The sequence below is a fragment of the Scyliorhinus torazame genome, chromosome 7 (assembly GCF_047496885.1).
Source record: "Scyliorhinus torazame isolate Kashiwa2021f chromosome 7, sScyTor2.1, whole genome shotgun sequence".
NCBI classification, from domain to species: domain Eukaryota; kingdom Metazoa; phylum Chordata; class Chondrichthyes; order Carcharhiniformes; family Scyliorhinidae; genus Scyliorhinus; species Scyliorhinus torazame.
Window position 1 is genome coordinate 19,993,800 of NC_092713.1, and position 23,513 is coordinate 20,017,312.

The window sequence follows — 23,513 nt, forward strand, 5'->3', positions numbered from 1 at the left end:
TTTGATCATTGGCCCTAATATCTCCTCATGTGGCTTGGCATCAAATATTTTGGATACCATTCCCATGAAGCACCTTGGGATCGTTGAAAGACACAACGTAAATGCAACCTGTTGTTGTTTAGAGCAACCACAGAGAGATGGAACATTCTGTCAATCCTCGGGGCCCCCTGCACCAGGAGGGTGGGGTGCCTCCCAGGGGCTGACAGGTGAATGCTGTCACAAAGGTTGCAAGGCCCAAGTTAAACTAACCTTTCTGCAATCAATCAAGTCACCTGTCAATAGGGTGGCACGGTGGCACAGTGGTTAGCACTGCTGCCTACAGCACCGAGGTCCCAGGTTCAATCCCGGCCCTGGGTCACTGTCTGTGTGGAGTTTGCACATTCTCCCCGTGCCTGCGTGGGTCTCACCTCCACAACCCAAAGATGCGCAGGGTAGGTGGATTGGCCACGCTAAATTGCCCTTTAAATGCAAAAAAAATAATTGGGTCCTCTAAATTTATTTTTAAAACATTCACCTGTCAGTTGGCCCACTCCCCTGTGCTGAGGAATGAAACATGGCCAAATTCCTGTGTCCGTACTTGTTTCCCTCAGGAACACTTCCCAGTTCTGACGAGATGGGTCATGAATCTGAAGCGCCAGCACAGTTTCTCTCCCCACGGATGCTCCCCACGAAAAGGCACGAGAAAGAACTGTCCCTGCAGTAATTCAGTACAACTGGGTTTCTGGCGAGGCAGCCAGTGTGCATCCCTGTTAACCCCCAGCCTGGATAACTGGGGAGAGACAGCGGCAGGAAGGATAACCCGCTGTAAAACCACACTTCAAATCCCCCCCCCCCAAAATGATGGTCGATGTGAAAGTGATCCACCAGCATCGTGGCGGTCCCATGAAACCTGGGGCCAAACCGCGAGGGAAAGGAATGTTTTGCCAGGCCAGTTCGGAGCGCAGTTGACAGTCAACACGGGCGTGAACCTAACCTCCCAGCCGAGTGCTTCTCGGCAGTGGGAGGCGGCACACCTTTCGCTGGTGGCGAGGTTCTCGGCTCCCCCCGCTGGCAATGGGAATTCCCATTGAAGCCACCCCACGCCCCCGGCAAATCTGCAGACAGAAATCCTGCTGACAGCGAATGGCCGGAGAAATCCAACCCACATTTCTGTGGGTAACTACTTGTTCATTAAAGCCTTCAATTGGACTACAATCTCGCTTCAGTAGTGATTGATCGTGCATCAGTAGGGCTGGCAACTGGTCCTGATTATGCACATTAGGCCCAAATTCTAACCTGAATCGGTTCTCGAGCCTCCCGCTTCAGGGGGAAGCTGCCTCTGGGGAAATCGAGACTCGCATTCAGAATATAACCCCTATCTTAAAGAGTTCCCCTGCATGGGGAGCCTTGATGTGATTAACTACGCCCTCTGTCGTCAGAGCTCATGCTTGTGGCCTTTTCTGTACTGAGGGTTATTTATTCGTCCAGCTTTATTTGTCCATCCCTGAGGGCATTTAAGTGTCAACCACATTGCTGTGGGTCTGGAGTCACCTGTAGGCCAGACCGAGTAAGGACGACAGATTTCTTTCCCTGCAGGACACCAGTGAATCAGATGGTTTTCCCCGACCATCGACAATGGTTTCATGGCCGTCATTAGACTTGTAATTCCAGATTTTTATTGAATTCAAATTCCACCATCTGCCCTGGTGGGATTCGAACCCAGGTCTCCAAAGCATTACTCTGGGTCTCTGGATTACTAGTCCAGAGACAATACCACTACGCCACCCCCTCCCCCACCTGTGCTACATTGTTCGAGTTCCGAGCTGAGACATTAAGTAGTGACACCTATGCCCTCTAAGGTGGACATAAAATATACCATGACACTACTTCAAAAAGGGGAGTTTTGCCCAGTATCCTGGGTCATATCTTACCCCTCAACCAGCTAACAAAAAAGCTGGTCACTTCATTGCTGTTTCTGGGATCTTGCTGTGGGTAAATCCGGCACCCACATTTCCAGCAATAAATCCACTTTCAAAAAGTAAGAATACATTGGCGGTGGAGTGTTTTGCTGATAGAAAGAAGTGTAAATGTAAGTCCTTCCATTCCTTTCCATCTGTACGATCAAGGTAGCATCACACCTAATCTAGCTGTGATCTCTTGAACAGGTGCAAGCCATCACCCTTCAGATATTCATGAACAAACGGGCCCCTGGTAGCTTACGGATGAAAGCCTTCATCGTCTTGCTGGAAACCCAGCCATCCTTGCCTTTAATTGTAATAGTTGCTGACACACTGTCCAGAGAGACCAACATACAAGTGACCAGTTTCGCTTATTCCTACATGAAGTCTCTAGCGGGATCCTCGGAACCAGAACTCCAGTCGCTGTGAGTGTGGTGAAACCGCGGACTGTTGTGCTTGGACTTGACCCACTAAAGCGAGAGCTTCCTTGCTAACATGACAACTTTTCACAGGGCTGCTAGTTGCAATATCGCCATCAAACGTTTGAACCAAAAGTGCGACGCGCTCGGTTATCGGTACAGCAAAGGCTTCCATTTTGGAACGTTTAAAGGTGAGAAGCTAGAATCTGTTGTTTCATATCTTTTCCCCTTTTTGTGAATGACATAATAGGACAGGAAAGGGGAAATAAATTATAATTCAAGCCAACACACCCAGAATTTCTCAGCCAGAGAGAGGGTGGTGAATCTGTGGAACTCGTTGCCTCAGAATGCTGTGGAGGCCAAATCACTGAGTGTCTTTAAGACAGAGATAGAAAATAGAACATACAGTGCAGACGGAGGCCATTCGGCCCATCGAGTCTGCACCGACCCACTTAAGCCCGTAACCCAATAACCCCTCCTAACCTTTTTTGGACACTAAGGGCAATTTATCATGGCCAATCCACCTAACCTGCACATCTTTGGACTGTGGGAAGAAACCGGAGCACCCAGAGGAAATCCACGCAGACATGGGGAGAATGTGCAGACTCCGCACAGACAGTGACCCAGCGGGTAATTGAACCTGGGATCCTGGCACTGTGAAGCCACAGTGCTATCCACTTGTGCTGTCGTGCTGCCCATTAATAAGGAGATCAGGGATTATGGGGAGAAGGCAGGAGAATGGGGATGAGGAAAATATCAGCCATGATTGAATGGTGGAGCAGACTCGATGGGCCGAGTGGCCTAATTCTGCCCCTATGTCTTATGGTCCTTTGGTGACACCCGTGAGGGAATGCTGTACTGCCGAAGGTGCAGTCTTTTAGACGAGACAAAGTGAGGTCCTGCCTGTCCTCTGAGTTCAATAAGAAATCCCACGGCACAATTTCACCAAAGAACAGGGGCTTTCTCTCATTGTCCTGGTCAATATTTGTCCCTGAACCAATATCACAAAAGCTGATGACCTGGTCATTATCAAATAGCTCCTCGTGAGAGCTTGCTGTGTTCAAATTGATTGCCATGTTTCCAACAACTATTTCATACATTACAAAACTGCAAAAAGGTACCTGTAAAATGCTTTTGCAAAGTCCTGCCGTCATAATGGTTGCTTGCAAAGGGGTATGTCCTTTTTCTATCATTGCAATATTTTTCTTGAAATTCACAATGCGATACAAATTCCTGAAAGTATGAACATACGAATTAGGAACAGGAGTAGGCCACTCGGCTCCTCGAGCCTGCTTCGCTATTCAATATGATCATGGTTCATTGAATTGGAACTTCAACCACACATTCCTGTCTACCCTCGATAACCTTCCTCCCCCTCGTTAATCAAGAATCTATTTACCTTAGCGTGAAAGATATTCAAAGACTCGGCTTCCACTTCCATTGAGGAAGAGAGTTCCAAAGACTCATGGGCCTCTGAGGAAATTCTTTTCCCTAATCTCTGTCTTAAATGGGTGACACCTTACCTTTTAACTGTAACCCCGAGTTAGAATCCCTAAAATGCAGAAGGAAGCCATTCGGTCCATCTTGGCTACACCCAACCCTCCGAAAGAGCACCCTGGCCAGGCCCACTCCCCCGCCCCATCCCTGTAACCCCATAACCCCACCTAACCTTTTAGATACCGAGGGGCAATTTAGTATGGCCAATCCACCTAACCTGCATACCTTTGGACTGTGGGAGGAACCCGGAGCACCCGGAGGAAACCCACGCAGACACGGGGAGAACGTGCAAATCCGACTCATGCACACAAGGTTGGAATTGAACCCTGGTCCCTGGCGCTGTAAGCAGTGCTAACCACTGCGCCACCATGCAGCTCTCCAGATTCTTCCACATCTTTTCCACATCTATCCTATCAGTTCCCCTCAGGATCTTACATGTTTCAACCAAGTCGGTCCTTGCACTTCTAAATTCCAGCAGATACAAATCCAGCATGTCTAGACATCCCTTATTAGACAACCTGCCCATTCCAGACACTAATCCACAAAACCTTCTCTGAACTGCTTCCAACACATTTACAGCCTTCGCTAAATCATAGTATCATAGTATCATCACAGAATTTACAGTGCAGAAGGAGGACATTCAGCCCATCGAGTCTGCACCGGCCCTTGGAAAGAGCATCCTATCCAAGACACTGAGGGCAATTTTGGACACAAAGGGCAATTTATCATGGCCAATCCACCTAACCTGCGCATCTTTGGACTGTGGGAGGAAACCGGAGCACCCGGAGGAAACCCACGCAGACACGGGGAGGACGTGCAGACTCCGCACAGAAAGTGGGCGGATTCTCCCCTACCCGGCGGGGCGGGAGGTCTGCACCTTTAGGGGCCAAGCCCTCACATTGAGGGGCTAGCCCCGCGCCGGAGTGGTTGGCGCGCCGCTAGCCGGCAGGAAAGGCCTTTGGCGCCATGCCAGCCGGGGCCGAAAGGACTTCGCCGGGTGGCGGAAGTCCGCGCATGCGCGGGAGCGTCAGCGGCTGCTGACGTCATCCTCGCGCATGCGCAGGGGGGGTGTCTCTTCTGCGTCGGCCATAGTTAAGACTGTGGCCGAAGCGGAGGGAAAAGATTGCCCCCTCGGCACAGGCCCGCGGATCAGTGGGCCCCGATCGTGGGCCAGGCCACCGTGGGGGCACCCCCCAGGGCCAGATCGCCCCACGCCCCCCCCCCCCAGGACCCCGGAGCTCGTCCGCGCCACCTAGTCCCGCCGCGAAGAGTGGTGGTTTGATTCTCACCGGTGGGACAGGCATTCCAGCAGCGGGACATCGGCCCATCGCAGGCCGGAGAATCGCCGGGGGGTGCTCGCCGACCGAAGCGGCGCGATTCCCGCCCCCGCCGAATATCCGGTGCCGGAGAATTCGGCAACCGGCGGGGGCGGGATTCAGCCAGCCCCCGGTGATTCGCCGACCCGGCGGGGGGTTGGAGAATCCCGCCCACTGCCTAAGCCGGGAATCGAACCTGGAACCTGGAGCTGTGAAGCAACTGTGCTACCCACTGTGCTATCGTGCTGCCCTGGAGACTAAGGAGACTGATACTGTACACAGTATTCCTGATCACACCCGGTGCTCTGTATAACTGAAGCATAACCTCCTGGCATTCTGTTATCTTTTCTAGTTACTTGCTTTACCTGCATCCTAACCTTTTGTGATTCAAGCCTCAGGACACTTAGATCTCTCTGAATCTCAGAGCTCTGCAAGCTCTTATCATTTAGATAACGTGCTTCTTTTTACTTCTTCCTACCACAATGGACATTTTCACACTTTCCCCACATTATACTCCATTTGCTAGAAATGTACCCACTCATGTAAACTACCTATTTTTCTTTGTAGCCTCCTTATGTCGTCTTCATAACTTACTTTCTTATCTATCCTTGTGTCGTCTGCAAATTTAACAACCATACTTTTGGTCCCTTCATCAAAGTCAATTCTATAAATAGTAAAAGGTTGTGGCCCAGCACTGATCCCTGTGGCACACCACCCATTACACCTTGCCAACCAGAAAATTACCCATTTATGTTTTTTGTTAGATAGTCAATCTTATATCCATGCCAAAATGTTACCCTTTACACCATGGGCTTTTCTTTTCTGCAATAAACTTTAATGTGGCATCTTATCAAACGTTACATCCACTGGTTCCCCTTTATCCACAGCACATGTTACTTCTTCAAAGAACTCCAATAAATTGGTTAAACATGATTCCCCTTTCACAAAACCATGTTGACTCTGCCTTATTAGCCTCAATTTTCTTATGTGCCCCGCTATGTCGTGTTTAATAATGGCTTCCAACATTTTCTCAATGATAGATGTTAAGCTAATTGACTTTTACTTTCATGCTTTCTATCTCCCTCCCTTTTTGAATAAAGGAGTTACATTCACTAAGTTCCAATCTAATGGAACCTCCCCCAAATCTGGTGAATTTTGGAAAATTAGAACCGACGCATCAACTGTCTCACTAGCCATTTAATTTAAGACCCTAGAACAAAGTCCATCAGGACCCACAATTTGTCAGCCCACCATGCCAACAATTTGCTAAGTACCACTTGCCTCGTGAGTGTAATTTTCTTGAGTTCTTCTGTCTCTTCCAATTCCTGCTCTACAGCTATTTCTGGGATGCTACTTGTGTGTTGTATAGTGAAGACCGATGCAAAATACCAGTTCAATTCATCTGCCATCTCCTTATTATCCATTATTAATCCATCAGACTTATTTATTTATAGGACCAACACTCAATTTGTTAACTCCTCTCTTTTTCAGGCATCTATAGAAACTTACGATCAGTCTTTATATTTTTAGCTAACTTTCTCTCGTACTCTAATTTCTCTCCCCTTGTTAATTTCTTAGTTATCGTTTGCTGTTTTTCATATTCTGTTCAATTTTCTGACCTGCCGCCCATCTTTGCACAATGATATGCTTTTTCTTTAAGTTTGATACTACCCTTGACTTATTTAGTTAACCGCAGATGGTGGGCCCTCCCCGTTTCCTTTCTTGTTAGAAACGTATCTATTCTGTGTATTCTAAAATATCCCTTAATTGTCTGCCATTGCACTTCTAGTGACCAATTCCTGAACCTAAATTGCCAGTTCGCTTTAGATGGCTCTGCTTTCATGCCCTCATAATTACCCTAGTTTAAAATACTAGTCTCAGACCCACTCCTTTCTCCCTCACACTGAATGTAAAATTCAATCATATTATGATCACTGCTATCTAGGAGTGCCTTCACTGTGAGGTCACTAATTAATCTCGTCCTGTTGCACAATACCAGGTGTAATATAGGCTTCTGCTTGGTTGGCTCCAGAACATGGTATTCTAAGAAACTATCCTGAAAACATTCTATGAATTCGTCATCTAGGCTTCCTTTGCTCATCTGTTTTTGCCAGTCTAGATGTAGGTTAAAACTCCCCATGATAATCGGCATAACTTTATAACAAACTCCCATTATCTATTCCTTTATACTCTGCCCTATCATGTGGTTACTGTTTGGGGGTCTGTACACAACTCCCCCAAGTGTCTTCCTGGCTTTATCATTCATCTCTATCCAAACTATTTCTGTATCCTTGTTCCCAGGACTTCGGTTATCCCTCGCTATTGTGCTCATATCATCTTAATTTAACAGAGCCACCTTTTCCTCACTTCCTGTCCCTCATAAATGTCACACATCCTTCAATATTCAACCCCCAATCTATGTCATCCTGCAGCCATTCTCTAATGGCTATCAGATCATACTTATTAATCCCTGTTTTGCTTCAAATGCCACATGCATTCAGATGCAGAGACTTAAGTTTTGTCCTTGTATTATTTTTGTAATCTCTAGCCTTATCTGTTGATTTACCTTTAGATTTGTGCTCTCTGTCCCTTCCTGTCATTGTCTGTTTGTCATTTCCGACATTAATACCTTTCTCTCTTGCTTTGAAGAGTGTCAGGTCGCACAAAATCAGCTGTTCCAAGGTCGTGCTCCATTGACCTCTGAAGCTGAGAGGGTCATTGGATTCCTTGGAGCTTGCACCTTCGAAAGGGGTAAAACCCCCGTCTTTGCACAGCTGGAAACCAGGCCTGAACTCTTTGACCCACAGGGAACTGTTCACTACTTTGTGCGGGGACAGTGGCAGAGTGGTAATGTTGCTGAATTGTAATCCACAGGGTCAAGCTAATGCCCTGGGGACACAAATTCAGATCCCACGACAGCAAGCTGGTGGAATTTAAACTCAATGAATCGGGAATTAAAAGTTAGAGTTAGTAACAGTGACCATGGAACTATTGGATTGTCCATTGTAAAAACTCATCTGCTTTATTAGTGTGTTTTAGGAAAGGAAATTTGCCATCCAAGTCCACACATTGCAGTTGTCTCCAAACTTCCATCTCAAACAGCAGATCAAGAAATTTAGTTGCTCCAAACCGTGAAGGAGAAGTCAAAAAGGAATAAAACTGGACAGGTCACCTGGGATCAACATAGTTCCCAGGAACGATAATGGCATACCCAGCCCAGTCGACCCTGTAAAATCCACTTCACCCACAATCGGGGACTTGTGCCAAAATTGGAGGAACTGTCCCACAGGCTGGTCAAGCAACAGTCTGACATGGTCAGATTTTTTTAATGGATCCAAGCCAGATGGACCCATTTCAAAGGCAGCAGAATGGGTCTGAGCCTAGTATTGTAAACTTAAATAAGGGCAACGATGTGGGCATGAAAGCTGAGCTAGCTGAACTGAACTGGGACATTAGCCTACTGAATACATAAATGGAGAATCAGTGGCAGACATTTAAGAGGATATTTTACAATTCACAGAGTAAGTATATTCTTACTATAAAGAAAGATTCTACAGGGTGCCCCAATATCCACGGTTAACTAAAGTTAAAGAAAGCATCAAATTTAAGGAAAACGTGTATAACTGCACAAAGATGAGTAGCAGGTCAGATGATTGGCAGATTATAAGGAAAGGCAGAGAACGACTAAAATGTTAATCAGGAGAAAGAAATTAGAGTATGAGAGAAAGCTAGCTAGAATTTTTTAAAGATATTTAAAAGGAAAAGAGTGAGTAAAGTGACTGTAGGTCCTCTAAAGAGTAGCAATGAGGAGTTAACAGTTGATGATAAGGAAATGATGGATGGAATGAAGAAATATTTTTGTTCTGTCTTCAGTATAAGTGGTACAAAAAACATTCCAGTAATAGCTTTAAATCAAAAGGTGGGAGGGGGAGAGGAATTTGGTGAAACTACAATCACTCGGGAAGCGGTACTGAGCAAACTGTTGGAGCTGTGGCTGACAAGTCTCCGGGTCCTGATGGATTTCACCCGGGGTTTTAAAAGCGGTGGCTAATGATGTACTGGATGCATTGGTGCTAATTTTCCAAAATCCGCTAGATCCTGGGAAGCTTCCATCAGACTGGAAAATGGCAAATATAAACCCTCTGGTTGTGGATTCTCCATGGCAATGCCTCTACCAATCAGAGTCCACTTGCCAACCAATCAGCATTCTCTTCTCACGCAGTATAAAGTTGTTGCTTCCCCTGACATTGGTAATCTTGCCGATGTCCTGATGAGTGCAAAACAAAAAGCTTTGACAAAATAAGTCTCTTTTTCCAGTAATGTTCGAAACCCCCGTGCTTGGCGACATCATTAAATGTCCTATTTGTGCCATGAAGGATGCTGAAATAACCGCTTTCCCAGGAATCTTTTTCAAGCCTCAAATATTGGATCCAAACACGGTTCTCATTCTGAGAATTTAACTCCAGTTAAGACCAGGAGCCTATCCACATGGAACACTTTAGCATAATCCAACAATTTGAAAGCAAGCAGTGAACCAGCAATTTGCAAATTGAACTGCTTCAATCTTGTATACAGTCTGTTGAATTCAATGATTCTGTGGCATATTCATTCATCTTTCTAATTTATCAAAGGCTGGCCATGCCTTGCGTGCAACTAATGGGTCACCTTTCTTGTAAATTTAGCATCCGTGCGGGCTAGTTAGATTGCAGGAGAGGCCCATATCAGGAACCGCGCCAGGTGGCAAGCGGTTTGTGATCCAACCGGCCCGTTCCCGTTGGCGGGATCCGAATACCGCCTAGATGCAGCGCAAAGCTAATTGAGGCCAATTAAGGGCAATCTCCAATTGATTAGCAAGATGGAACCCCGATCTAACAGCCTCCTGTGATCTAACTGGCTCCCCACCCAGTGAGAGGTCAGGCAGGTGGCAATCCGTACCGGTCCACACAAACGTGGGTCAGGTGTCACAGCACCTGGGGAGTTTCACTGGCCAGTGGAGACCTCTGTTTGGTCAGGAGCAGGGCAGGGAAACACCCTAGCTCTCCCTCTGCCACCCAAGCATCTTGGCACTGCCACATTGGCACCTTGGCACTGCCACCCTGGCACTGCCATGGTACCAGGGTGGCACTGGCAGCATGGCAGTGCCATGTTTCCAGGCACCAGGGTTGCACTGCCAGAGCCAGTGCCTGAGGGAGTCATGCCCATGAAAAGAGGGATGAGGGGGTTATGATGGGTGAGGGGTGCGAAGAGCGGGTATGAAGGGACCTCCAGGAGGTTGGTGGGGGGTGAAGGGTGGGGATGCTGAAAATGGGGGTCCCAAAAGGGGGCGTGGGGTGGCCTGAAAAAGAGGGAGCCCTCAACGACCCTATAGTGGGTTGACCTCCCTGGGGGGGAGGTAATGTCCACATGTGTAGGGGGTGACATTTCCCATGGATGGGGGGGACTCTCAAGCTCACTTAGAGATCTGGGCATCCTTTCAAAATGGTAATCCGATCTCTGAGGAGCCGGTCTGGCCAGCGGGTGCAGCTCCCAGTGATGGAAATAATTCAAAGTGTGGGCGTGCTTGGAGAGGAAGTCCCCAGGGCCCACCAAATTGACTAGGTGTGGTTGGATAGCAGTGGGGGGCTCACCCTCAGAGCTGGGGAGAAACCCCCAGCCAAACCAACCTAAATGTCACTTGGAAACCTTTTCCATGAGATTGCGCCTATAATAGTTGATCCCAATTCTTAATCAAACAATGCCCATCACCTATCTGTATTTAACAACATAATTAATGAACCATTAACACTAATCACCAACAAATGTTGCTCTAGCTCACATCACATGAAAGAATATTTTGTAAAGACCCCTATGCCACCATAGCCAGGCAGAGCTGTGAGTAAATGTTGAATGTACATAGCAGGTCAATCTTCATTACTAACAAGAAGCGGCAGATGGACACCTCAAGTGCAATCCTTTCTCTGGACTTCAGAACTTTCTTTTTTCCTGTGTCTTCTCTGTGAGTACTTAAAGTGCTCTTTCCCCAAGCAAATTTTCCAATATATCCAGATGCCTGAACACCTCCCGTCCCTGCATCTTGTTATCCTTTTCAATGGTTATTGGGGTTCTGCCTTAACCACTCCACCATTCCAAATGTTGAAAGAAGGAATTTAAGTTTGTATAGCATCACTCACAATCTCAAACTGTCCTAAAGAGTGTTTGTGAACACCAATGAGATGTTTGTGAGGTCCAGTCGCTGTTGTAATATGGGAAACATGGCAGCGAATTTACACACATTATTGAGAGAAATGACCAAATAATCTGTTTTGGGAGCTGACAAAACTCCCCTGTACTGCCGGAGCACGATCGATGGGCCGAATGGCCTACTCCTGCTCTTTGTTTCTACGTTTTCTTCTAATGATGTCACGGCGTCCTTTATCTGAGAGAGGAGACAGTTTATTTGGTGCATCATTTAATTCCACCCTTGTCCCTCTCTCCCTCGATGCTCGAATGGGGCAGTGATGCCGCGTTGCCAAACAGCCCCGAGTGGCGGTTCCAATCCCAGCGCGACAAGTGGGAAAAATTGTTTCAATAAAGCTGAGAATTTGTGGAACGGCGCGGGGAAATAAACATGAAAGCCACTGAACTGACATAATCTGGTTCATTCATATCCAACAGGGGTCGGATGAAGGGGTCATCTTTTACCTGTACCCGATATCAGACCCCTGTGAGCTGCAATCTCCTTCAGCTTCTCACTGGTTCTTCTAAGCTTAAATGGCACGGCGATGTGGAGAATTTGGGTGTGTGAAGGAGGAGGAACTTGTTTCATTGGGGAATTTAATGGAAATGCACTGTTGGATTGGATTGGATTTGTTTATTGTCACGTGTACCGGGGTACAGTGAAGAGTATTGTTCTGCGTACAGTCCAGACAGATCATTCCATACACAAAAAGAAAATACATAATAGGGCAAACATAAAATACACAATATAAATACATAGACACAGGCATCGGGTGAAGCATACAGGAGTGTAGTACTACTCGGTAGAGAAGAGGTGTGAGGTGCGACTGATAATATATTCCCAGTAGCGTGTTTTTATTTTCTGCAGGGGAGGCACGGTGGCACAGTGGTTAGCACTGCTGCCTCATAGTGCCAGGGACCCGGGTTTAATCCTGGCCTCTGTCTGTGTGGAGTATGTATGTTCTCCCCGTTTCTGGGTGGGTTTCCTCTGGGTGCTCCGGTTGCCTCCCACAGTCCAAAGATGCGCATGTTAGGTGGATTGGCCATGCTAAATTTCCCCTTCGTGACCAGGGATTGCAGGGTTAAATTCTGGGTTCCGGGGATAGGGCGAGTGGACAGGGGGTATAAATGGGAAGAGTACTCATTCAAAGGGTCGGTGCAGACTCGATGAGCTGCATGGCCAACTTCCGCACTGTCGGGATTCCATGATTCTACGAACAGGGAAGGACAAAGATCCTCGCCCTGGTGGACATGTGGTTACTGTCCAACTCTACATGGTTAACTAAGGTACAACTACGGGCAAAAAATAATCCTTTAAGGTCTTCTGTGCAGGAGGAGCACGATAGAAATTTATATGGTTTGTCATGAAATACGGGACTGAATATTAATAAAATGTCTAATACTTGCTTATTGAGATGTTGATAACAGAAGATTGAATGTTAGAATTGTTCCTGCAGATAAGCTTTTAGCTGGAATCAATGCCAATGTTTACCTCATAAAGAGGTCAGAGGGCATTCTGCCAACGACAGCCATCACCAACATCCACCTTTATGGCCTTGGAGTCTCCTCGGATTTTCTGGAGGTAACTTGACGCTGAAATACCTGTAATAGAGAGTGCCGCCTGCTTCTATCTCACCTAATGTTACATTTCCTGAACATAATCATCCTTTGCTTGTTTTTTTTTTAAAGATCGGTATCCATATAGAGGGAGAATGGAGAAAAAATCAGCCCCACCAGAGGGGGCCGAGGAATGAACGTATAGCGAGGAAGGTTCGGACAATTCCTTTTATCTCCTATTCTGAAGAATGTTGCTCACATGTCTTCCTCTGGTGTTGGTCACCATCTGGCGCCCCAGCTTCGTGGGTGACTATTGCTCATGCGTGGCCTCTGTGCTATTGGGTTCTGAGTCTTTTGATCTCAAAGGGCCGTTGCAATCCTGCCACAATGCAATGCCGCACTCTGGAACCTTCTATGAGTGGATACTATTTCATGATCAATGCTCGGGATCCTCCTTTGTATTACTGATGCTACACTTACATACCAAGTTATGATGGTGTCAAGCTTCTTGAGTGTTCTTGGAGGTGCACTCATCCAGGCAAGTGGAGAGTATTCTATTACATTCCTGATTTGTGCCTTGTAGATTGTGGACAGGCTTTGGGGGGGGTCAGGAGGTGAGCTACTCACCGTAGGATTCTTAGCCTTTGACCTGTCCTGGTAGCCACAGTATTAATGTGGCTAGTCCAGTTCAGTTTCTGATCAATAGTAACCCCCAGGTTGTTAATTGGGGGTGTTATGGGCCAGGGTCTAGAGAACCCCAAAGTGTATCATGGAGTTCACCTGACCCACAACTTTTAATAGATTGTGGTATGGGGAGCACGCGGCCCACTCTACAGGTGTGGTACAGCAGAAATGGAAAAGTATTTTTTAAAGCAAAACAATGTTTATTTCATGAATTCAAGTTAACCTTTTCAAAACATACAGTGAACATCTTAGCAACCACAATTCAAATAAAACCCCCAAAGAATACAACACTAAGTAATCCTTTAAGCTTTCCTTTTAACATCCATAAGACTTAAAACACCTTTTACCAGAAGCACCAAGGTTAAAGTCACGACTGTTATTAGTTTTAAATCACCAGGATCGATTTACAGTCTTTAGATTACAGAGAGAGATGCATACACCTCTCAAAACTAAAACACACCTTGCAGCAAAACAGCCTAAAACAAAAGTAAAAAGCTGACAGACAGCCCAGCTCCACCCACTCTCTGACATCACTGCAGTGGTAAACACCCATTTCTTAAAGGTACTCTCACTACAGATATTTATATACACACCCATTTATAAACACCCATTTCTTAAAGGTACTCTCACTACAGATATTTATATACACACCCATTTATAAACACCCATTTCTTAAAGGTACACTCAAATGACAGGGACATTCAGCAATGGTAATGCCATTGAATGTCAAGAAGCAATGGTTAAATCCTCTCTTCTCGGAGATGGTCATTGCCTGGCAATTGTGTGGCGCGAATGTAACTTGCCACTTGTCAGCCCAAGCCTGGATATTGTCCAGGTCTTGTTGCATTTGGACATGGACTGCTTCATTATCTGAAGAGTCGCGAATGGTGCTAACATTGTGCAGTCATCAGCGAACATCCCCATTTCTGATCTTATGATGGAAGGCAGGTCATTGATGAAGCAGCTGAAGATGGTTGGGCCTAGGACACTACCCTAAGGTGATGGCCTGGAGTGAGATGATTGACCTCCAACCACCACAACCATCTTCCTTTGTGCCAGGTATGACTCCAACCAGTGGAGAGTTGTCCCCTGATTCCCATTAGATTTAGCTAGGGCTCCTTGATGCCACACTCAATCAAATGCTGCCTTGATGACAAGGGCAGTCACTCTCACCTCACCTCTGACATTCAGCTCTTTTGTTCATGTTTGAAACAAGGCTGTAATGAGGTCAGGAGCTAACAAAGGCACCTCCATCGGCACTTATAATGAGAGCAGCATAAACAGGGGAACACCACTACCTGTCAGTTCCTCTCCAAGTCACACAATATCCTGGCTTGGAACTATATCTGCATTCTTTAACTGTCCCTGGGTCAAAATCTTGGCACTCTTTCCTAACAGCAATGTGGATGTACCTACACCACATGGATTGCATTTGTAAACCTCTTCTGCACTCTCTCCAATGCGTTCACATCATTCCTATAGTGTGAAGCCCAGAAATGTACACAATACTGCATCTGAGGTCTAACTAGTGTCTTGTGTAAGTTCACCATAACTTCCTTGCTCTTGTACTCTTTGCCTCAATTAATAAAGCCCAAAATACTGTTTGATTTACTCACTGTTCTCTCCACCTGTCCTGCCACTTCAATGATGAATGCACATGCACACCCGGGTCCGTCTGCTCCTGCACCCCCTGAAGAATTTTACCCCTTATTATTTATTGTCCCTCCATTTTCTTCACACTTCTCCGCATTGAACTTCATCTGCAACCTATCTTCCCACCCCAACAACTTGTCCATGTACTTTTGAAGTTCTACCCTGTCCTCTTTACAGCTTACAATGCTTTTTTGTCAACTGCAAACTTTGAAATTGTCCCCTGCACACAAAGATCTATATCATTTCATCAGCAGCTGTCAGATTTACAGCACTGCTGTAACATGATTCTCAAAGAAGTCTTACAACATCAGGTTAAAGTCCAACAGGTTTATTTGGAATCACTAGCTTTCGGAGCGTAGCTCCTTCATCAAGTGAGCTACTCTCTGAAAGCTTGTGATTCCAAATAAACCTGTTGGACTTTAACCTGCTGTTGTAAGACTTCTTACTGTGCCCACCCCAGTCCAACGCCGGCATCTCCGCATCATGATTCTCAAACCCATGGCTTTTTGAAATTATAACACCAAATGGTGGCCTCTCCTTCAGCATCATTGTTAACTGATTCTCAGACGTCCTTCATAAGACCCATCCCGAGTTTCCCTGAGAGGGTGACGGTGCTCATTTTTCATCCATTGCAATCCATGTCGTGCTGGTATTCCCACAGTATTGTTAGGTAGGGGGTTTCTCAGGATATCGACCCAATGAAGGTGAGATATTTATGTCCAGGTTAGGATGGTGTCTGGCTTGGGGGGGACCTTGGCGCTGGCAACACTTGTTGCCATTGCCCAGGTTTGCCCAGAGGCGCTGTCCAAGAAGCTATTGGCAAGTTGTCTGTAGTGCATACAGTGGGTGGTACACAGTCAGGGACCAGATGTAAACTCTTCCTCGAAGCTGCTCTTGAAATATGAACCTTTCATTTCTCTTTGCTGGACGCGAACCACTGCCATTCTCTGATCTTGTTTCAGATCTACAGCATTTAGTCATTGTTTTTTCTTCTGAATTTTGTTGACCACTAGGTGCCTGGATGGAAATCCATACCCACAACTAAGCCACTCGCAGTCGCCTGGATCAAGTTGTTTGGTCAAGAACTTGCTTTTGCTGAACTTCACCAGGAAGATTTACAAGAGGTTAGTCATTTAATCGGCCATTTTACCAAATGAATATTGGATCACGTGAGTTCCAGAGTCCAAAGTCCACATGGACGTCCAGGTTTGGCTGGCTGGAGAGACCGGTGTTGGAAGATTGTTTTACAGGTGGTGTTCATGCTGCACGGTGATGTGGCCTCACAAAGGTTGAGTCAGCTCCAGAGGCAATGGTACTAATTCTTCCAGTGGAGTCAGATTCGATGGACCAGTAGACCTGTCTGGATAGAGCCCGCTTCTTTGTGGTGTACCGGTTGATTGTTAAAACAGGAAACTGGTCGTGAAGCCCATAATTGTCCAAAAGATCAGAGTCTTGGGTCATGTGACCTTTCTCCCCTACAATTGCTTTAAACAGGGATGTTTATCCAGCCTCTGGAATTGGCTTTGTTTCCAGGATATCTCAGCTGCCAGTTGTCGAAGGGGGTGCCATCTACGTTGGATGTCTGGCGTTTGGGAAGCTGCTGGACGGAATTCTCCGGCCATTCGCTGGCGGCAGGACTCTCTGGTCCCGCCGGCAACGTACCTCCGCCCGGGTATTTCCGATGGCGTGAGGTGGCTTCACTGGAAAATCCCATTGACAAGCAGCGGGAGAAGAGAACACTGCCGCCAGTAGACAGTACGCCAAATTCTACTTCCTCGCTAGCAGCGGTTGTGGGGCGGACTGACAACAGAGAATCTCGGCCATTAGCACAGCCGGCCCAATGACACCACAAGCAGGATTGGCTTACCAAATACAATTTATCTTTGTGTCTGCCCCTCTGAAATTGGCCTGAACATTCCTCAGTTGTCTGTTAGTCACTCCCTTGGCAAAACGAGGTGAGACATTCCAAAATGCAGAAGAAAATTCCTTTGCTCTGGAGACTGCTGTGGGGTGACTCCCAGACAGAGGATCAGCCATCCGAATTGCCTAATTGCATCATAAAAATCCAGATCAAAACAAAAAGAAATAAGGATGACGTTTTTAAATATAAATAGCGCTGGGTTTCTTTTCTAAGCTCTTGCAACCAATAATGTGTTGGAGGTTTTGGGAGTCAGTGATGAGTCTTGGCTGAGAGTGAGGAGAGATTTTGTAAATTTATTTTGAATGCTGTTGGAGCACAGGATTGAAGTCGAGTTCACTGACTCTTCTAAAGAAAATGTAAATACATATTTTAACCGGAATAACTTCCAAGGTGATGAGCAGAAGGAAAACAAAGTCAAATTAGTGCCGAAGAGCTAGAATAAAAAGTCTTTGCAATCATGATGGAGTGAATGGTCTTTTTCCATCCATTCATGGAATGTTACCATCAATAACGAGGAAAGCATTTTTATTGCCCATTCCTGCATGTGTTTGAAAAGGTATTGGTGAGCCACCTTCTTAAACCACTGCAATCCATGTGATGTAGGTACACCCGCAGTGCGGTTAGGGAGGGAGTTCCAGGATTTTGACCCAGCGACAGTGAAGGAACGGTGATATAGTTTCAAGTCAGAACAGTGCGTGGCTTCGAGGGGAACTTGCCCGTGATGCGGATCCCAAGCATCTGTTGCTCTTGTTCTGTCTAGGCTGTCGATGTTGAGTGTTTTGGAAGGTGCTGTTGAAGAAGCCTTGGTGAGTTGTTGCAGAGCACCCTTGTTGTTCATACACACTGCGGCCACAGTTCACCATTAGCAGATGGAGTATTGTAAAGCACTAAGTTGGCTTTGGATGTTTCGAAACCCAAGAATGAACTTGGCCCAGTCAGTAAATGGGCAACATAGTTACGTAGGGTCACTGACCACCCAAGTCACATGGGTTCAGCTCCAAAACCATCTTACCACAATTGCCCGAAAATCTGCAAACTTCTCATCGTGGGTGTTTCCCAGGCCGCAATGCATCCCCAATATTACATAATGACCACTCTATTCCTGTGATTGAAAACATACTTATTTTTCTTGATATTGCTTGCCCAAACGAGAGCCTCCTCTCTCCCACGGCAAATCATCCCTAACCACCACCCCACCACTGCACCCAAGGACCAACTTACCGCATTACTTCACTCAATCAATTGATTTCCAGGAGCTGGAATTCCTAGTGTTGGGAGATCCGACCAGCTGACATTTGAGGAGAGAATAATCATAATAATAATAATCACTTATTGTCACAAGTAGACTTCAATGAAGTTACTGTGAAAAGCCCCTAGTCGCCACATTCCGGCGCCTGTTCAGGGAGACCGGCACAGGAATTGAACCCGCGCTGCTGGCCTTGTTCTGTATTACAATCCAGCTGTTTAGCCCACTGTGCTAAACCAGCCCCTATGAATGGGAGATCCTTTCCTTACAAGGTCAAGCGGAAATTCGGGAGGGAGTTGATGTTGCAGGATCGTGAAGGCGGGAAAGTGGAATTGATGTTGAAGATCCACCATGATAGCATTGCATGAAAGAAGAGGCTTGAGGGACCGAATGGCCTACTCCTGCTCCCGTGTTCTTGTTGGCCATGTGGGCTCTGCCCGGCTACCAATGTTAAAATATGACATTTAATGAATTTATGAAGAGCTTCAGGGTCTTACACTCTAACTTATTTGCACGTTTTCAATTTTTGTCTTGCTTTAGCTGAAGAAAGAAAAAATTGAGAGATTACTGGCGAAGTTCATAGTCATGCTTCAGAATGGAGTAACAATGCACTGGACTAAACCCTTGCTGGCATCCGAGATTCGGCACATTGTGCCAACATCGCTTGGCCTGCCAATGGAGATGGCGTTTTATTACACCGTCGTTTCAGCAGCACAGGGTAATTATTTCGTGGACAGCTGTGACAAGGGGCTGAATTTTACTGCGGACTTCGGTATCCTGACCTCAGGCCGAAAAGCGAGTCCTAAGCCTGGAAATGCCAGCGTTTTATTGCATGCTTCCTAACTGGCTGCCTCTGGGCCTGCAGTCAAAGTGAGGACGGATTGTGGGCGAAATGTTGCCGGCCTAGTCAGAGGGTCGGCAGCTCTGAAGGCTGAGCAGCCCCACTGGGAGAGGTGGATCCAGCTGACGCAGGCCGGAAACCTCAAAATGGCGGCACCCTCTGACAGGAATGCAAAAATTAAAATTCAGGGGGTTGGGCGAAATGCCCCTTCCTCAGGGAGACCCTTCTCCAGGTGGTTCCTGGAGACACTGGGACTGCCGCTACTGCCTGCCGCAACCTCTTTGGGCCTTGCCACCTCTTGTTACAATAACCCCCAGAGTTGCCGCAGGTGGGCCGCCTCTATGAAGCTGGCAGCCTCCCCATGGGTGGGTCTTCCTCACCTTCATCAAAATGCCAGCACCCTTGTCAGATGACATGTAATTGGGGCTTTAATTATGCCTCCACGGATCGGGCAGCCAATCGGCCCATCGGCCAGTCACTGGGAAACTTCTCCAGCCCCCACCTCTGTTCCTGCACTGCCAACACCCCAGCCCACCACCAGGGCGCTGGCAAAAATTCACGCCTAGTGCTGGAAATGCACTGCAGAGAAATTAAAGAAGAAACAGACTTGCATTTATATCGAGCCTCATTGCATCTTTCAGAAGCACAGGAACAGGAGGTCATATTCCAGCCCCTTGCAACTAATCCATCATTCAATCAGACCATTGCTGAATTACATCTCAATTCTATTTACGTGCCTCCGCTTCCAATCCCTGATACCCCTGACAACCAAAAATCAAGCCATATCAGTCTTGAAAGCTCAAATTGTTCCTCAGTATGCCCTGTCCTTTGGGGGAGAGGATTCCAGTTTCTTATTATCCTTTTGTGTAGATGGGCCGAATGGCCGTTTACTGTTCTGGAACAATTCTGTGACTAAAATCAGCTATTTAGTCATGTGGGCTAATGGAACAACTATTTTGAGCATAGCAAGATCACATAGCATTCGGATGAAAGACCAGCGACTCAGCTTTTGGCTATATTGTTAAATCCGGTATTTAGCCCATGATGTTAGATAATCGCCTTCTCGTTTTTGAATACTGCTGAGATTCCATCTTTCGGTGAGGAACCTACGAGGCCCGAACAAGACAAAAGTCGAGTCTTTGATTTGTGACCGTTGCTCACTCCGCCATCTTTGTTTTGGTGAATTCTGACAAAGGGGCTTCGACCCCAGAACATTCGCCAGTCCTTTTCCGGCCCCAACGTTGGCTGGATTGCTGGGAATTTTCCATGCTTATTTCAGAATTCCAGCATTTTCAGTATTGTGTTACCCTTTATTGGAACAAAGCCACCTTAAATTTTCATTTTGTTCCCCCCCCCCATTGAATTCTTCCAACAGCCAAAGTGAAGTTCACTCTACGCTCTTCCAATTTGACCATGGTTCAACTCCTGAATACCAGCATTGAGACTGATGTCCAGTTCACCTCAAGGTGGGTATTTTACACAAAGGTAATTAAACTGCCTGGGCAAAGTGGAGAAGCGTTTCTTAATCAATCGATATCGGTCAGCCAAATTTCTTTTCAACTCTCACAGTATCCTTTTTACCACCTTCCTCTCCAGCTCAGTCAAAGATGTTATTGCCGTTATGGGAATAAACACACCTCTGATTCAGACAGGAGTAGAAGTGCAGTTGAAAACGAGCGCCGTTATCCCTGTGAACTTCACCGCAAGAGTAAACTTGAAGAAGAGCAATGTCAAAATTGAAAGACTCCCATGGCAACAGGAAGATCAGCTGTTTTCGGCTAGGTAATGGAAACTCTCCCCACTTACCATTTTTTCTTTCACTGTTTCTCTTCCCAGTCTACAACATCAACGGCAGCTTGCATTTATGTAGCGCCATTATCATATTAAAATGTCTCCAAGGCACTTCACAGGAGCATCATTTAGACAAAACTTGACATTGAGCTAAAGGGAAAATGATCAAAATCTGTGGATGCTGGATTCGGAAACAAAACAACAAATGATGGAAAACGCCTCAGGTCTGGCAGCAATCTGTGGAGAGAGAAAATAGAGTTCACCCAAAGACATCCCAAATTGAAGTATTTTTGAATTATAAATATTGTCGCAAGTGTAAAATAATGTAGGGGGTTAAAGTCTGGACACACCATTCCCTGGCAGGTGCAGGGGACAGGATTACAGGATTGAAGACATTTGCTTGCTCCCATATACACACTGCTTCATTCATTAAAGTTAATGGACAAAACCTCATTCGCTATGATTAGGGCAACGTGTGGCACAATGGGGTTTTTAATCCATGAACATTTCTTAAAGTTTGAGATCAATAGGCAACGTGGGAAGAGTCGAGACTGAAGGTAACAAAAGCATCAATATTTATCTAGTGTAAGGGCTGGGTCACAGAAAGGCAGACACGGGTAGGGATTTACCGAGCAGCCCGTCGTGTGTTTTGCGATGGAGGGAGGCTGGTGCTGGGATCTCCTGGTGCTGCCGTTGCCAAGGGATTTCCCGTTGAGTGGAACACTTGCCGGCGGAATGCCAGCGGTGGGGCAGCGCCGTTGGCGGGCCAGGAAGATCCCACTTGCGTGAACGGCCATAAAATGTCACAAAGCACTTTCCAACAGGTTAAGTATTCTTTTCAACGTATAATCATTGTCGTAACTTAGGAATTGCGGTCGCCAACCCGCACACAGTAAGATCCCACAGGCAGTATTGCAATTTTAGTGATGTTCATTGAGGGATTGATATTGGCCAAAACACCAGGAATCTTTCACACTCACCTGAGACCGCTGGGTTTAATGTTCCATTTGGAAGATGCATCTGCGACAGTGCAAACACTCCCACAGCACTGCACAAGAAGTGCTCAAATCTCTGTCGTGAGATCATGAACACACAGACTTCGGATTCAGACACAAGATTACCAAAGTGACCACTGAGCCACTGCTTGCAGATAGGAGATTAGCACATGGACCCGAGATGGAGAGAGCTCAATGACCCCATTGGTCTTTACTTCTGTTTTTGTGTCTATACAGGTCTCGGGCATTTGCATTCGCAAGAAATATTGAAGATTTGGCTGCAGAGAAAGTCACTCCACTGCTATCGAGAGAAGAGTTTCGATTAATGAACAGTGAATTGAGTTTAGTGAAGAATTCAACATTGGATCACCAGGATGCGATGGTAAACAAAATAACCCCTCCGAGTTGCTTTCTCCTCTGCTTGGCTGTGGTCTGCTTCTCTGTTAAATGGTGATTGTATTACAGGAGAAAGTGTTGCCTCTTGCTATACCACGGGGATCTGTGTGCTCTGCTGAAGATACACCAGACGTACCAAGCCCAACAGTCCACCAGGCTTGTACAAGCTCCAACACATTCGGAGTCGAGGTTTGTTACAAGACAAGTATGGAAAACACCGCTTTCACCACTGACTCTCCACTGTACAAAATGGTTGGAGATAAATCGATTGAAGTCACAATCAAACCAGGTAAAGGCACTGATAAAAGAAAATAGCTTGGATTTAAAAACCTCTTCCGTCTATTCAGGTCATCCTGAAGCCCTTCATGGCAAATAACATAAGTGAAGTGAACCGCCGCCCTTCTCTGATTTATAATGAGACATGTTGAGTGAACATGGACACTTGGGGGCAGATCTGTGTGCGCCGAATCAAGTTGGCGTGGGATTAGGTGACCCAATAAAAGGCCTCCAAGCCAGCCTGCCTCCTCCTTTCCCGATTCCGTCGGTTTCCGCATAGATTAGATTTGGATTTATTGTCATGTGTACCGAGGTAGAGTAAAAGGTATTGTTCTGCGTACGGTCCATGCAGGTCATTCCATACCTGAACACATAGAACATACGATAAATACATGAGAATACATAATGGGAATACATACACATTGACAGTGGGTGAAGTATACGTTATATAAGAACATAAGAACTTGGAGCAGGAGTAGGCCATCTGGCCCCTCGAGCCTGCTCCACCATTCAGTGAGATCATGGCTGATCTTTTGTGGACTCAGCTCCACTTTCCGGCCCGAACACCATAACCCTTTATTCCTTCATTCTTCAAAAAACTATCTATCTTTATCTTAAAAACATTTAATGAAGGAGCCTCAACTGCTTCACTGGGCAAGGAATTCCATAGATTCACAACCCTTTGGGTGAAGAAGTTCCTCCTCAGCTCAGTCCTAAATCTACATCCCCTTATTTTGAGGCTATGCCCCATAGTTCTGCTTTCACCCG

The 23,513-nt window shown here is 46.3% G+C and overlaps 1 protein-coding gene across 2 annotated transcripts in view; it reads left to right on the forward strand.

The window, feature by feature from the left end:
- Positions 1-23,513, forward strand: part of vtg3 (vitellogenin 3, phosvitinless) — a 121,346-nt gene that overhangs the window by 33,803 nt on the left and 64,030 nt on the right. For both annotated transcript variants that reach the window (XM_072510373.1, XM_072510374.1), the window contains 10 exons: positions 2,145-2,362; positions 2,450-2,547; positions 12,843-12,967; positions 13,075-13,155; positions 16,293-16,403; positions 18,987-19,164; positions 20,663-20,753; positions 20,884-21,069; positions 22,311-22,455; positions 22,539-22,758. In XM_072510373.1, the coding sequence (XP_072366474.1) occupies positions 2,145-2,362; positions 2,450-2,547; positions 12,843-12,967; positions 13,075-13,155; positions 16,293-16,403; positions 18,987-19,164; positions 20,663-20,753; positions 20,884-21,069; positions 22,311-22,455; positions 22,539-22,758 (1,453 nt within the window). The remainder of the gene's footprint in view (positions 1-2,144; positions 2,363-2,449; positions 2,548-12,842; positions 12,968-13,074; positions 13,156-16,292; positions 16,404-18,986; positions 19,165-20,662; positions 20,754-20,883; positions 21,070-22,310; positions 22,456-22,538; positions 22,759-23,513) is intronic.